The sequence below is a fragment of the Lutjanus erythropterus genome, chromosome 11, assembly GCF_056507025.1.
Source record: "Lutjanus erythropterus isolate fLutEry1 chromosome 11, fLutEry1.hap2, whole genome shotgun sequence".
Taxonomy (NCBI): Eukaryota; Metazoa; Chordata; class Actinopteri; order Lutjaniformes; family Lutjanidae; genus Lutjanus; species Lutjanus erythropterus.
In genome coordinates, this window is record NC_139327.1 from 16,872,443 (window position 1) to 16,889,080 (window position 16,638).

General features: G+C 38.6%; 1 protein-coding gene across 3 annotated transcripts in view; it reads left to right on the plus strand.

Annotated features, from left to right (window-relative positions):
- The window catches only part of mink1 (misshapen-like kinase 1), a 42,679-nt gene extending 26,823 nt beyond the window's left edge, over positions 1-15,856 (plus strand). Inside the window, exons 15-32 of one of the 3 annotated variants that reach the window (XM_084731026.1) lie at positions 226-396; positions 707-973; positions 2,526-2,605; positions 2,729-2,832; positions 2,936-3,027; positions 3,317-3,340; positions 4,740-4,891; positions 5,087-5,204; positions 7,415-7,531; positions 7,832-7,940; positions 8,554-8,703; positions 9,494-9,637; positions 11,528-11,662; positions 11,797-11,897; positions 12,011-12,160; positions 12,246-12,405; positions 12,519-12,658; positions 14,663-15,856. In XM_084731026.1, the coding sequence (XP_084587152.1) occupies positions 226-396; positions 707-973; positions 2,526-2,605; positions 2,729-2,832; positions 2,936-3,027; positions 3,317-3,340; positions 4,740-4,891; positions 5,087-5,204; positions 7,415-7,531; positions 7,832-7,940; positions 8,554-8,703; positions 9,494-9,637; positions 11,528-11,662; positions 11,797-11,897; positions 12,011-12,160; positions 12,246-12,405; positions 12,519-12,658; positions 14,663-14,746 (2,298 nt within the window). In that variant the 3' untranslated portion in view covers positions 14,747-15,856. The remainder of the gene's footprint in view (positions 1-225; positions 397-706; positions 974-2,525; positions 2,606-2,728; positions 2,833-2,935; positions 3,028-3,316; positions 3,341-4,739; positions 4,892-5,086; positions 5,205-7,414; positions 7,532-7,831; positions 7,941-8,553; positions 8,704-9,493; positions 9,638-11,527; positions 11,663-11,796; positions 11,898-12,010; positions 12,161-12,245; positions 12,406-12,518; positions 12,659-14,662) is intronic. The other 2 variants (XM_084731028.1, XM_084731027.1) reach the window with 2 other exon arrangements.
- The last annotated feature ends 782 nt before the right edge of the window (positions 15,857-16,638 follow it).

The window sequence follows — 16,638 nt, forward strand, 5'->3', positions numbered from 1 at the left end:
TAATCAGTTTGAACATTAAATGTCTTGTCTTTATACTGTATTCAGTCAAATATAGTTGGGAAAGTGTTTGCAAATCATTGCATTTTGTTTTTTCCTTTACATTTTCCACAACATCCCAGCTTTTTGGAATTTGGGTTGAATTACTTTGAACTTTGAATTAAAGTTAAACTGCTGTATGCTGATCTGTGGAGAAAACCTGCTTTCACCGTGTTGTCCTTATTTTAGGTGGAGGAACGAAGCAAGCTCAACAGACAGGGTTCACCCAAGATCTGCACCACTGTCTCTGACACTGCCATACAATCGCGCTCTGACTCAATCAGCCAATCAGGAGTGGTCCAGTCTGCTCAGACACCACCAATGCAGAGGCCTGTTGAACCGCAAGGAGGGCAGGGAAAGGTGGGTACTTGCAAATGTGTAAAATACAGATGATACAACTGCGTATGCCTTTCTGCTGCTGATTGTTTAGCTGCTTTACCTTACCTTATTTATTCCTTCTTTTTCTTATTTTCCCTCCTTTCCCTCTCCACCCATCTGTAATCACTTAAACATAAAAAACCAAAACAAACGTATATCACCTTGGATTACAAACAACACCTTGCATTCTCCTCCTCTTCGGCCTGCTTCTCCAACTGTCTTGTGCCTTCTACTTCCACTCGGCTGCTCCTCCCTCCCGGTGTGCTGCTGCTGTTGCTCCTGTCCTCTGCAGTTCCAGATGGCTCACTTGGTTCCACTGAAGCCTTATGCTGCCCCTGTCCCTCGCTCCCAGTCCCTCTGTGATCAGCCCACTAAGACCATGTCTGCCTTCCCCACCCAGGATCCCTCCCTTACCCCCACCCCCCGCCCCATCCACTCTAGAGAGCTGGTGCGTCAAAACTCAGACCCCACTTCTGAAACCCCGGCACCACAGGCACACCAAATCAGAGAGGATCGTGGACCCTGGATCCGCCTTCCTGATGTGGAACTGCCACCTAAGGTGAGATCTACAAAAGTGTCCTGTTTCTTTTTTCCTTTTTTTTTCCTGCCAGCGTGAACAGCACAAATCACATGGAATGGAATTTGATCTCTTCACTTCCAATATGGGCCCCTTTTATACATGGTCCTAAATCAGATACAGGCCTGATTTTTTGCAATGTGATCTCATTCTGAACAGTCATATTGTCTTGCTGCAAGACTGGTGTAGAGAGACCTTGACAGACATAGTAGTTTAACATTCTGAGATTTTGAATGAAATCTGTGCCTGTGAAGCCATTCACATCACAGTCCCAGCACTACAGGCTCCAGCTTTGCATCCACACATGTCTCCATAACAAAAAAATGGGCAGTTGCTCTGCAAAAAGCCATTATTTTAAAAAAAAGTCTCCTCCTTGTCTGTGTTATCATCTGCTCATGAATTTGATGGATTCCAGTGCACATCACCTTATAAATGGAATGGTAAATGCTGACTTCAGTGGCCACCACATTTACTTCTATAAAGCAGCATGGGACGTCTTTGTAATTTTTCTTTTGTACATGTGGATCAGTTGAGCCAAACAAAAAAAATCAGATCTGAGCAATAAATTAGAATTGAGCACTATGGCTTGCAGTGTGAACGGAGCCCTAGTAGCTGGTTTTGACTCAGCAGTAGGTGTACAAACACTAAACATAACCCCAGTTTGCTCTTGTTTTTATCAAGACTCCCATATCTATGTTAGCTGCACTACATTTACTAAACTGACATAGAAATGTCTCAGTTTTAAGAAATAAAAACTGTTTACCTCACACAGTATAACATTTTCATCCATCGAACTCTGACCTGCATGTGGTGGTGGTGGTGGTTAATATCCCACTATGTCTTCAAATTATTACATTGAGGGAAAACTCTCAACCAGGATTAAATTTATGTGTATACCTTCAAAGGTGGTTTATGCAATTAAATTTTTTGTTGCATTTTTTTCCTGCATTTTCAGTAAAGGCTGCTTGGTCTATTTGATGGTGAATTTTAGCAGATTATTTCCTGTGAATGCTACATCAGAGATGCATTTTCCTGAGTTTTTTTTTTTTTTTTTTAACTTTAATGCATTTTTTTTTGTCTTTATTATATATTTTTAATTTTTAACACCATACATACTTAATAGGCTTATTTGTTGACAAATTATTTTCTTCTGCTTGACACTTGGCCATTGTTCTCCTAACTCTTTGGTTGTTGTAACTGCATACCTTTCAGGGCGTCGTCGTTCCGCAGATAGTGAAAGTCCTGTAAATGTAGCTTGTGCTCAGGTCTTCAGTGTGCCCTTAATCTGATTTTTTTTAAGTTTAATATCCTGAATAATAATCTAAACTTCAAAAATAACAATTTCATTTAGTTTTATTCACAGAAATGAATGAAATGCTGAGATAGCCCTTAAAATCAAGAAGGCCTCGTGACCCCCACCATAAAGCTTTGGCAACCCATATTAAGGGGTTTGAGATCCCCAGGTTGGGAACCAGTGTTGTAAGCTACTGTTTTTTGCAAAATAACTGTAACACTATTATGTTGCTCTTCTCAGATTCCTCAGAGGACAGCATCCATTGCCACAGCTCTCAACACCAACCTGAGCTCTGGCATAAGGCATCCAGTAAGAGCCAGGTACCGAAGACAGCCAAACAATTTGATAAGACATCTCTTTAAATTAGTGCCTCCTAAATGGTGGTAGGTTTTAGTGACGACTTGACATAACTGATTTGTATCCTAACTATATCCTCATGGCAGCAATCCAGATCTCAGCCGCAATGATCGCTGGGAGAGAGGAGACAGTATGAGCATCATCTCCAATCTGCCCCAGACAGGTTCTCTAGAGAGGCATCGCATCCTCAGTGAGTCCCTGCCTCCCCAGTGCTATTTCTCTGCAGACTGTCGTTGCAGTAAGTCTGATTTCAGAATTATAACTACACTCTACAACATCTCTGCTATTTGCAGGTTCCTCCAAAATGGATTCACCCATTCTATCCCATGATAGTCGTCATAAGCCAGGGGAGTCTCGCACCTCCTCCCGCCCTGGGCGCCCTGCTGTAAGTGGGTCTTTGAAACAGACATTACATTGGCATTGTCTCCCGTAATCTGTACTTGTAGAACAAGTTTTAATATTGCTAAAGGGGTGCATGCGACATATATTGTAAGGAGTTGTAAAATAAAAAGCACTAACTTACTTGATCTCAACACACCTGTTACTAACTGAAGGTTTTCTCCTCACGATACCTTTCCTTCTCACCTTCTGTACTCCATACTGTTGCTGTTTTCCTTCATGTTTCTCCTCTTCTCAAATCTCTTTGTTTGTTGACTTCACCTCAAAAAATACAGAGTTACAAGAGAGCTATAGGGGAGGTTAGTATCAATGTGTCTGTGTGTATTGTGCAATGCTCAGTTTGTATCTGCTTGTATCTACTGGCCGTAGTACGAAGAATGATTTGCATGCGCTACACATTTTTTTTTTTCATTTGTTGGGTAAATCATGTTTTGTCTTTGAATGAAATTGCACTTTATATGTTTTCGTTACAATGTGGGCATCCCACACATATTATAGGCCTTGTAACCATGCCTCAAAATCATCCAAAAATTTCATCAGTGTTTGGATTTGCTTTAAAGGGATAGTTAAGATTATTTGAACTGGGGTTGTATGAGGTAGCAATTACAGTATATGGAGGTCAGCACACACCTACTTTAGAGAAGCAGAGAAGAGTACCAGCATGGAAGCTAAGCAATGAACTGATGTGGACAGAGTCAGCAACAATAAGTGTTTTAGCCACTTAAAAAGGGTTGACCCAATAAAATCAATACCAATTTAAGTATACGCTATATTTAGAGTATTTTTACCACTTTAGCTTGTTGTCAGACAGCCCTCTCCGAAGGGAAAGTGCCCTTGTGTAAGCCAAATATTGTTCTCTCCTAATCAACCATACTCCCTAAAAGGACCCAAAATCCCCAGAATCAGAAATACATATTTTTTCCTCTGGCCTATGTTGCTATATATCCATCTAGATTGTTTCGGTGTGAGTTGCTAAGTTTAGGAGATATCAGTCATAGAGATGTCTAATTTCTCTTCAATATAATGGGACTAAATGGTCAGTTGTGACCAGTTTTATGTAGGAACTACCTTCTTTCTATGGTAGACTCTACAAGAACTACTTTCTTTCTGTGAATTAGAAAATAGTTCCCACATGAAACTGCTCACAACAAGGTCTGTGCATTATGTTGACAAACTCAAGCCTGGTGCCACTTAGCTCCACTATAAGGCAGCCATCTCTAAGGCGATATCTCCAAAATTCAGCAACTCTCACCAAAACAATTAAGATGGATAAACAGCACTATTTTTGGGGTGAACTGTAAGGAAAATAAGTAATTTTACCTCACAGAACACAGGAATTGTTGGTCTTCAGCTGCCTCGATCTTTTAATTTATTTGTATTATTGTGTGACTGCAGTGAATTTGAACTATCACTTTAAAATTAATGTTTTTGCTTGAGGAGTCTGGTTGCTTTGGACAGAACAATATTTGGTGGGGGACTAAAAGTGTCTAAAATACGTTTTGTTTTTGACCCTGTCCACAGCAGTACATGGCTTAGCTTCTGTGCTGGAACTCTTCTGCCAACCTCACTTCAAAAAATCTGAACTTTCCCTTTAATGTTAGCGTTGTATTTATAAATGTGTTATTGCCTAGTTCATATATAGCTTCATATTTTTGTAATGCATTCTTAAAGTAAATGATGGTATGTATCTGTGTGTAGGACCATGGCCTCTTTGCCAAGGAGCGTGCTGAGGAGCAGCCGAGGCCTCCTGTCAAGGCCAATGATTACTCCTCCTCTTCAGAGAGCAGCGAGAGCAGTGAGGAGAGTGAGAGTGGCGAGGGAGCAGAGGAGGAAGAGAGCCCTACAGACCGGTAACACTAACAACACTTACGCCTACAAATACTAACAATTCAGGAAGCAGGGGATTGTTTTTATATTTCAACTTTACTTTTAATTTAAGTATTCAATACTTCCTATCAGTCTGTGCTACTCTCTTTTCACTCCCTTCCATTATCAAGCTCAAGGTCCTGTGTCATCCTTGACTTCTAATTCTCTTGTGCTTTCAGTCACAGGGATGCAGACACTGACTCAGTCAACACCATGGTGGTTCATGAAGATGAAGGCGAGGCGGGAGAGGCCGAGCAGGCTGGAGGTTACGGGGATCAAACCATGTTGGTGCAGAGGGTGAGTCATCTGGATACATAATGGTGCTTAAAATGCATTGTGACTTGATGGAGAAATCAATGCAACACATGTCAAAAGAATATCACAGAGCAGCAGGACAAGGGCATTGAGTCCATTTTGTTTTTTACAGTTATATGTTTTTTGTTTATTTTTACACATACCTGACCAAATAAGAAGATATGATGCTATATGGAGCCATTGTATGTGTGCTCTTAATGAAGTTTAATAGCAGAAAAAAATAAGATGTCAAAAACATCAAGAAGAATAAGAACCAAGACAGTCTTTGTCAACATTTTGTACCAGCACTCAGGAAGAGTTAATCAGTGCTAAAAAATATGTTCAAATCGAAAATTGAATCATGACCTTAAAATCAAATGTCAAATTGAATTGTGATTTTGATGAATTCTGAACTTCCAAAAAAGAAGAAAATAGAAAATAATCATATGTGATCAAGTACAAAAAATCAGAATTTACAGAAGAATTAGTGTATTGTAATTATATACCATTACCATGATAAAAAATTACATACACTGTGATAGAGGATTTTTGCCATATTGCCCACCCCTAATATTAAATAGCCACAGCTTCAGTATCCATGTGTTGTTGGTATTTTTATGAATTTTAGAAAAAAAGTAGTGCTGCTGGGTAGCTCACAGGCAGCTCACTCAGCCCAAAGGTGGCAGTGAGAATTTCTGCAAGCCTTTTGTATATAGTTACATTGTAAATGTGCATGTGTCAATAAAGTTGCAATATTGTTCTTTTATTTTCTGTGTTGCCTAAAGCCACCCTGTGTTGGGTTGGCATAAGTGAGATTTGTGGAGAGACAGTCACAGCAATATGATTCAGTGACAGACGGCTTGCTTCTTGCAGGTGGCTCATGATTAGTTGAATGTGGGAAGTGTCACCTTCACTGAAGTGCAATAGTTTTGTGTGTGTATTTGAAGATGCAATAAGTGCTGTACATTTGTGCCAAGCGACAGTTACATTACTGAATATCAGGAAGAAAGATAAGCTCACACATACAGTACATATGCTGTCTGTATTTACAGCGAGTCTTCAGACCTCACTGACAGCACATAAATTCAGCTGCATCACATTTGAACAGCGCCAGTCCGACATTTTTGTCACCTACGAGATTAGACAATTAATATCATGTTTCATACCACTGTGCGAATGAGATTTACCACTGAGTGTGTCTAATAATGGTTCTGAGACAAAATGGAGGGTGTGAACTATCTTCAGGAAATTCATGAATTTTTCAGGGAACATCATGTACTACAGACATATACTGTTCATCAGAGGTCGCATTAACCAAATATTTTCCATCACTGACAGAGTTTTTAAAACAATGACAGAAAAATCGGACAGATTGACAGATTACAACACTGATGGTGATCTACCGTAACAAGTGGTTATATCAGCTGCAGTGAGGGAGAGATCACCTTAAGCCATATAGATAGAGAAAGCTTTCGCCAAATAATCACAAATTACACTATAGGGACAATATATATTTAAATTTTTACAAAAAGTAAATCTACGAAGAGAGGGAGAAAATCGAACAAACTATTTACATATCCAGAGATTTGGAAGAAAATTGAAAAAAAAAAAATGAATGTATTTCTTACCTTTTCCCTTATGGCCTGAAAAAGGCACTAAATTTGTCGCTATCTGTTTTTAGAAATAAAGGTGCTAAGAGGGTTTATGACGTTGCTAAATCTGGCAGGAAAGTTGGCAAAACTGAGTCCAGAAATTATGATGTGTAAATGTGGTGAAAAATAGTTATACAGTGGAGGTTGAAGGTCAAGCAAGGGGCTTAAACTACGTCTGTCAGCCACCGGCAGTGTTTGGTGTTGTCAGTAGACCTCCACTGTTTACAGCTGGTGTTTCAGGTCATCTTTTATCTCCATACCCTTATACTGTAAATGCATAATATGTTTGTTTTGTGTATTAATTAATTATATTAATTCTATATATTAATACAAGACAAAACAGCTGGCTGGTTCTGCTAGTGTTTAGAACATGAACTTGATTTTTTAAAGAAAGTGTGGTCACGACTGTTACTTCACTTCTTGTGGTTACTGTGGTATGTTAACCAAAGAGATCATGCCTTGGTAATTGGTGCAGCAGATTAACCTAGATTCAAGTCTGTCATTGACGTTATGCAATACATGGAGGTGTTTGTGTGTGTGTGTTTCTCTTTTACCTGAAAGACCCCAGAGAAACGGAGCCATAATGGGTACACTAACTTGCCAGATGTGGTTCAGCCCTCCCACTCCCCCACTGATTCAGCCACTCACTCCTCCCCTGGGAAGGACTCTGTTTATGATGTGAGTTTAACTGATGCTAAGTATATCAGTCCTAAATTCCTGGTTTATTTTTATGTTCCCTAACGGCCATCATTCTTGCCAAACAGTCCACCCATAGCACACTTAATCTCATGACAAATCAGTTCATCTTGTTTGTGAACTACCATCAAAAATATAGATCTTAGAACTGCTGTTTTAATGCCATATATGCCTAGAAAATGTTAGTTTTTAACATTTTGTCTGACAGACTAAAATCTTCTCAGATATGATGTTAACCTAAAACAACATTTAATAACTCATACACATTTTTTTCTCCACCAGTATCAATCGAGAGGTTTGGTTAAAGCATCTGGCAAGTCCTCCTTCACCACCTTTGTGGATCTGGGAATGTACCAGTCACCAGGTACAGGGGATAACATGTCTGTCACTGGTGAGTCAGAAGGTTTTTAAGATTTGCAGCAACATCTGCTTGGAGATACTTGAGCATTAAACATAAGGGCTACAACTGAAAAAGTATTTCCAACCTTAAAAGAATAGTTTGGATTATTTGAAGTGGGGTTGTATGAGGTATTTATCCATAGTCAGTGTATTAGCTACAGCTGATGGTGGTTGGTACACCCCAGTTTGGAGAAACAGAGAGGAGTACCAGCACAGAAGCTAAGCAGTGAACAGCTGTGGACAGGGTCATGAAAAAAGGTCCACCTAAAAAAAAAAATCAATCAAACTGACTATGGATAAGTACCTCATACAACTCCACTTCAAATAATCCAAACTGTCCCTTTAAACATTTCTTACACATCTTAAACATTTCTTGTGCAGGTACTGTTGGAAATTTAGGTTTTGCTTGAGATAGAATATTTTCTATTACACTACAACATAAATTCTATACAAAGTAACTTGTTAATTGACAGTTGTTTCCCTTTAATAGGATGAATGGAAGATTCATTTTTATTATTATTATTTTATTTAAGATTTAGCATTTTGCCCTGGTTTGTCTTTTCCTTCCTCATTTAAGCCATTTTCATTGCTGCCTCCATGTGTAGGCTCCAGGTTTGAGCAGCTGAAGATGGAGGTGAGAAAAGGATCTATGGTGAATGTCAACCCCACCAACACACGCCCCCCCAATGACACACCTGAGATCCGCAAGTACAAGAAGAGGTTCAACTCTGAGATCCTGTGTGCTGCGCTCTGGGGTGAGAACAGATTCAGTACTTGAGTGTAAATGCAAAGAAAGATTAGATACCTAAAACCAACTTGTTATTCAAAGTATGATTTATATTTGGAGTGACCAGACTCAGGATAAAAACTCTGAGTACTGACAGGTCAGTCAGATTGTTGGTGCTGTGTCAGAGCCAAATTATTTTAACCCTTCTTATCTCCGGCTCAGTATCCTGACAAAGAAGTAATATGTCAGCTCCGCTGGTTGCAAACATGACCACAACTGAAAACCTGTGATGTGAAAATTAGATTTGAGGCCGCTGGTGTACCTTCAATTAGTCTTAGTGTGACATTAATAACTCTACATGAGAGAACATGGTGTCTCTGCTTTCATTATCAAAGCTATTTTTATCAAATCAATTCCTGCTCTCCAAGCCTCCTCTCAAAAGCTGTTTTCGTCTCAGTGGTATGTGGAAAAAGTCATCTCAAAGTTGAGTAGTTATGTGCCAAACTGTGTGTACAAACAGGCTTGTAGATACACTAGTAATGGGTGATGTCACACTCAGTTACATCACATATTCATTAAAGCTGTATTTTTTTCGTTTCTCACCCAAACGAAATGACATATCATGGCATTAGAGTTGCTGCAGGTTGTTATTTGGAAATAATAATGGAAAATGAAAGCATATGAGATGTCAAATAACAAAGGTTACAACAAAAAAAAAAATCATGTTATATTTTTAGCTGTGGCTAGAGGAAAGGCAATAATTGCAATAATTTTATTCAAAATGAAATAGCTAGTTATTTGTGCATGTGTGCCCCTAGGTGTGAACCTGTTGGTCGGTACAGAGAACGGTTTGAAGTTGCTGGACCGCAGTGGTCAGGGTAAGGTTTACCCCCTCATCAACTCCCGCAGGTTCCAACAGATGGACGTCCTAGAGGGCCTCAACCTGCTCATCACTATATCAGGTCATTACTGTGGCTCATCGCCAGTCTGCTCTCACTACAATTGGTTAAAGCTGTCTCTGCTTTTGGCTACTACTAACTACTGACTACTACTAACTTTGCTAATGGGACACCAAACACTACTTACCAAATTGTGCTTGTGCCTTCAGAGTAATAATTTTGCATTTAATTTTAACTTTGCACTTCAAATACCTCCTTTTCATCAAGGTTTTGATTTAGGAGTATTAGAAATAGCAAATAATATTCAATACACTAGGCTTTGGGCTAAATAACAGAAACAATTATCATGATAAAATATTTGAAATGCTTTCCTCACCTTCTGCACTCATTTTCTCAACCCAGGATGTTTCTGTTGTTGTGTCACATATTGACTGAACAACACACCTGTTGGCTGTTTGCGTGTCACAGTTGCTATGCTCCATTATCAGGGGATATCATAGGCTATTTATGAGCAAGAGCATAATCCTTGAGTGCTTTCATGGCAGTTTGCAGTTAATGCATCTAAGTGAAAATATTTAACATTTTCTTATTTTCATTGTTAAAGTTCAACATTTTGTCCTCTGCCTCTTTCCTGTCACTCCGTTTTAGACACCTTTTATTGTTTTTGAGACTCTGAATTCTTGCAGCTTCTGAATTCTGACAGCGCGTTTATTAAACCCAGCGTATTTATGACCAGAGTTTGATAAATTAGTGAACAAATAAGACAAGAAACTCAGCATATCATGTTAGGTTTTGCTTGTATATCACTATGTTGCCTTAGCTGACTCTGACTCCTTTTTTGAATAACCTTCCCATTAAATTAATTATTTCTGTGGACTTATTATTATTATTATTATTATTATTATTATTATTATTATTATTATTATTATTATTATTGTTGTTGTTGTTTTATTTGTTTTACTGCATGGATTTGACAAAACTGTAGGCTAAGTGGCCTCTAAAATTATTAAATTCCAGGCCTGGTTTATGGTCCAGGCCTACAATATACTGTACTACAGTAAAGCAGATCTTGGCTGATGCTTGTATCAGATATTTGCATCAAGATATCAAGGTAATTTATTATCATCATACAACACAGGGTTGCACTGAGAAGTGAGAGTTGTCGTTCCTTCATGCTAAACACACATGCGATACAGATAATTAAATTATTACTTATTATTATTATATTATTATTATTAATTATTAATTCAATTCAGAGTAGAATAGGCTAATATAAAATGCAGTAAAATAAAGTAATATGTACAGTTATTTAGACATGTACACAAATACACCCAGGAAATACTTCTGTCGTACATCTTTTGAATTTGCATCAGGTTGAATGTAAAACAGCAGCAATAAGAAGTGGATGATAGTATAGTTAACATCATCACATAAAAAGTTCAACATATGGCAAACACTGCCATCAACTTTGACTGTGTTTGACTGTGTTTGAGCACAAAGCATCAATGATGTAAACACGGACTCATCCTGCTGTGGTCTTTGTGTTGTGACCTATCAGATCAGAACTGGTCTGCCCATCAAGTGCAGCAGTTTGATGCTGGAAGTTGTGGGACACGTCTCTCTGTGTGGGCACAACATAAAAAATTTGGAGAAACAATCAGTAGTAATGCTAATAATAAGCAGAAGGATGCAGCCAACATATTTGCTCAACTAAAAGTTTAAACATTGTGTGTTGATAAGTGTAAAGCAACCTATTAGACCAGGAGTTAGATATTATAGTTTTGAGAGAACCCAAATCATCATATTAAGTTTAGGTTATATAACTCTGTTCTTCTGTGTATAGTCTGCAAATGGTAATAAGGTGAAAATATGTTTTAACAGCAGTTTAAATTCATTTAAATAATTACTGAAATTTATCTTCATTTTAATTGATCTTCCATTGTGTCTATCAAGGCAAGAAAAACAAGGTACGTGTCTACTACTTGGCCTGGCTGAGGAACAAGATTCTCCACAATGATCCCGAGGTGGAGAAGAAGCAGGGCTGGACCACTGTGGGGGAGATGGAGGGTTGTGTGCACTACAAAGTGGGTGAGTGACAGATGATGACTGTTTATCACAGCCGTCTGTTCCACTCTGGATAAATTCTCATAAATGCATCTGGCTCAGTGAATTATTGATTATAAGTATCTGATGTCTGATGGCCTTGTGGCTTTTCTGTCCAGTGAAATATGAGAGGATAAAGTTCCTGGTGATTGCTTTGAAGAATGCCGTGGAAGTGTATGCTTGGGCGCCTAAACCATATCACAAATTCATGGCCTTCAAGGTAAGTCTCCCCTTTCCCCTGAGCTGGGTTAGTTATGCAATCAGTCAACCAGACGAGCGTTTGAGTTGATTGTCTTTTCATGCTCACTTTCTGTTTGTCTCCTTTTTAACCAGTCTTTTGCAGACCTACCACACAGGCCTGTCCTAGTTGACCTGACAGTGGAGGAGGGTCAGAGGTTGAAGGTCATCTACGGTTCTTGTGCTGGCTTCCATGCCATTGATGTGGACTCTGGAAACAACTATGACATTTATATCCCTGTTCATGTAAGTCATACAGCTGTCAGACAGCAGTGTTTTGTGAGCTGTGAAGTCTATAGGATTTCATCCCTCCCATTTTCATCTCAAACAGATCCAGAGCCACGTGACACCACACGCAATTGTGTTCCTGCCCAGCTCAGATGGCATGGAGATGCTGCTGTGCTATGAAGACGAGGGCGTCTACGTCAACACCTATGGACGCATCATCAAAGATGTGGTTCTGCAGTGGGGCGAGATGCCCACATCTGTTGGTGCGGGTCGATTGCAAAAAAGATAATAAATAAATACTAGATAAAAGTAGACACGTCATCTGTATAAACTGTAATCGGCTTGCTTTTTGTAAATATTACGTCTTTCCTTGCAGCTCATATCTGCTCAAATCAGATCATGGGATGGGGAGAAAAGGCCATTGAGATTCGTTCTGTGGAGACCGGCCACCTGGACGGTGTCTTCATGCACAAAAGAGCTCAGAGGCTGAAGTTCCTTTGTGAGCGAAATGACAAGGTAAGAGAGATGTTACAAAAAATGCTTAAAAAAGCATTTAAACCTCAAACATGAAATCCAAAAAACACTGTGTAAATGAAATTATTTGCATCTATCCTTTTTGACTTGCATGCAGTTGAATACAATACAAAGACGATATTTAATGATAAACTTTGTTGTTGTTTTTTGTAAATGTGCTCTCATTCTGAATTTGATGCCTGTAGCATTCCAAAAAAGTTGGGACAGGGTCAGGAAGAGACTGGGAAAGTAGAGGAGTGCTCAGAAAACACCTGCTTGGACCATTTGACAGTTACAACAGTAACTAACATAACATTAACATTGGTAACAGGTGGTAGTATCATGATTTGATATTAAAGGAACATCCTTGCAAAGCTCAGTCATTCACAGGCATGGATTGGGTGAGATTCACCACTTTTCTCTACACGCAGTTTCAAGGAATTTAGGGATTTCACATCTACAATCGATTCAGATGATTAAGAGAAATCGCTACATGTCAGATTGTTTTTAGAAATCATGGCTTTGTGTCCTCCCTGCTTAAGAGGAAAAGGACCATCCATCCAGCGGAAACTTCAAAAGTCAAATGGTATGGGGGTGTGTTAGTTCCCATGGCATCATGGGTAACTGTCTCATTTGTGAAGGCTTCATTAATGCTGGATGGTACATACAGGTTTTGGAGCAACATATGCTGCTGTCTAAACAACATCTTTTTTACAGATATCCCTGCTTATTTCAGCAGGACAGTGCCAAAACACATTACGCATGTGTTACAGCAGTCTGGCTTCATAGTAAATGAGTTCAGGTACTAGAGTGGCCTGTCTGCAGTCTGGACCTGACTGAAAATATGTGGTGCATTATGAAGCACAAAATATGACAATTGGACAGCTGAAGTTGTACATTAAGCAAGAATGAGGAAGAATTTCACTTTCAGAGTCCAACAATTTGTGCCTCAGTTCCCAAGTGCTTACTGAAAGTTGTTAAAAGAGAAGGTGATGTAACACTGATAAATATGCCTCTGTCCCATGTTTTTTGGAACATGTTGCATGCATCAAATTCAGAATTGTGTATATTTACAACAATCAATAAAGTTGATCAGTTTGGACATTAAATGTGTTATCTTTGTACTGTATTCAGCTAAATATAGGTCAAAAAGGATTTGCAAGTCATTGCTTTCTGGTCTTATTTACTTTTTAAACGTTTTACACATTTTTTTGTAACTGCTTTTCGTCATATATTGTTATCCATTTTTTGTTTGCTATACTCATAATGATGTGCATTTTACTAGGAATTTAACAATATATTGAATATTACAATATTGCAACAATAAAATGTCTCAATACTAGACTGTGACGATCTGCCATGATATTACAGTGTTAATGATTTTATTTTATTATTTTTAATTTATTTTAGAAAAGGACTTCTCACTGCTACACTGTTTTTGTTTTGCGGTGTTTTGCATACAAAGTTTAAGCATTCATTGCCAAAGACAGTTCATGCCAGTGTTTTGTACATGCACAATTCTGTGCAAACAAAATGCTGTGCAAATCATATACATTATGTAATAAAGGACAAGTTGTCATTTTCTTTGTTTTTTAAATGTACTAATTATTGTATCATGGACCTTTTATCTCAATATTATAGCACCTCCAGTTTTTGGTATCATTACATCTCATTTTTACATTACATTCATTTTTTTAGCAGTAAATGGATATTATACGGTTTTTGTTATTTTTGTTATCATACACATTATAACACTGTTATTATTAGATTTTAATTTGCATTCTCAATAATCTTGTGAAATTTTAACATTATTCAGTTGGAGGCTTCAAATAAACCCACTGGGTTTTCTGCCTCTCCCTGCACCGTATATTATTTGCTATCTTTGCCAATTTTATGTATTTTTGGACACTTAGACACTTAAACCGTTGGACAGTCAGGTCACTAACAGCAGCTGAATTTAAAGACATTACTGACACACATGTCCTTTGTGTCTGCGCTGCTCCTCAGGTGTTCTTCGCATCAGTGCGGTCTGGTGGCAGCAGCCAGGTGTACTTCATGACCTTGAACAGAAACTGCATCATGAACTGGTGAAGGAACAGCTGCTGCGGTCAGTGTGTGTGGAATCCTGCAGGGTTTAGAGAAAGAAGTGCATCCGAAAAATCTCACAAAACGCATGCACACAAATGTGAACAGCTCTCTATCTCTTTCTCTCCAGCTCGCTCTCACTCATGCACTCATGCTCCAAAGACACACACACACATAGACAAACACACACATACACAAACACTCTAAATCCATTCCAGCCTACACTCCTGAAGACACAGTTTCTACCGAGGCCCCCTGATAACATTCTCCCTTGAATCATCACGAAAAATCACTGATGAGCTTCAAATGTTAATATTCCATCTATTAATTTGTACTGTATATATTCTCGTCTTGATTTACTTTACTTGGTGGACCTGTGTTCAGTCGTGACTATTTAGTTCCTAATTGTGAAGTATGTTAAACACATTCCTCGATGGTTCTACAGTAGGTTTTGAAGAAGGCATTATTTACCTATACTGTACGTCGAAATGAAGCTGTAAATAGGTAGCACCTTACACTTAGATCTAAATCATGCAGGCCTCTTATTAGCCTCCATTCAGTGTGTCATCACCGGACACACAGACGTCAAATAATAAAATGCTGGAATGTCCATCTGCAGTGGCTTATGGACCCTCTCCCCCAACAATTTCAGGGAGGCTAAACGGAAGGATTTAGTACAAAAAATACTACAAAGGGACACTGAAGTCAGGACAAAGTAGCTTGTTTAGATATTTTTAGTTATCTGTAGTAGACAGTAACCTGAAGTCCTGCTTTTGCTAACTTTTTCTGGCCTGAATGGCAAATGACGTTGCAACTTTTAATCATGACAATGCTTCAAAAGCAAAATAAAATTTCATTTTGAGAACAAATAAATAATGAAAACCAATCAGATGTCTCATTAAATGTACAGTACACATTAATGAGTACTGTGAAATCTCCTGCTTTGCCTTTTTTTCTATGGTTTTAAGTGAAACCATCAGGCTTGTATCTAAACTTTTTGTTTTCATAGATTTACAAAAATACAAAAAATTGTTATTTATATGTAGTGATTCTGTATTGGTATTAGCCTACTGGTATCCTTAATTTTACTGTAATTATATTGCTATTATATTGCAATATACGCTATTCTTGTGGAGTCTTTGTTTGAAGAGGGGAGTTCAGTGTGTTTGGCTAGTAGTCTTACAACAATTGAGGACGTTAGAGAAACGTGGAAAGAAGGAGGGCGTGTCTGAGATTAAAGTGACTAAGGGAGATCACTTTCGGGGCTTTTTCACCCTCCTACTGCAGTGATCTACTCTACTGTATTATATTTCAGTTCTTAGACTATTTCGCTACTAGTGTGGATCTTTTTTGTGAGAAGTGTTTATCCCCGGGGGATTGCAGTAGAACAGCTCTTAGTGTGGCACAGTTCATATTTGTCTTTAGGCCAGTGGAAAGATTTAACGTAGGGTGACTCTGCAATACCACAGAAGGCTCCATCTCATCAGGCACTTTGGAGAACACAGCTGGAACACATGAGACTTAATATATTTTATATCTATATACATTCTGCCAAAGTTCACAGCATATTCTGCAACAGGGAGGCCAAAGGGGAATGAAGCTGAAACTCTTCCTAAAGATCACTAACCAATTTTCCTTTCAGTATATACATCCAAAAATGTCAGCTGACTTCTCACTAATAATAATAATATTATGGTATCATGCTTTATTAGTTGCTCGAGATCCTCACATTGTGTGTTTGTTAGTAGTGTGTAGGTTTTTCCTTTTTCAGGGGTCCACTTTGTGTAGGCAGCCTCACAAGGGAGATTCTGTGTGCTCTCATACACCAGGCAGTATGGTAGAAGTATGAGGCAGTGTTACCAGGAAGTAGCTCGTGATTTTTCTGTCAGCAGAGGGTA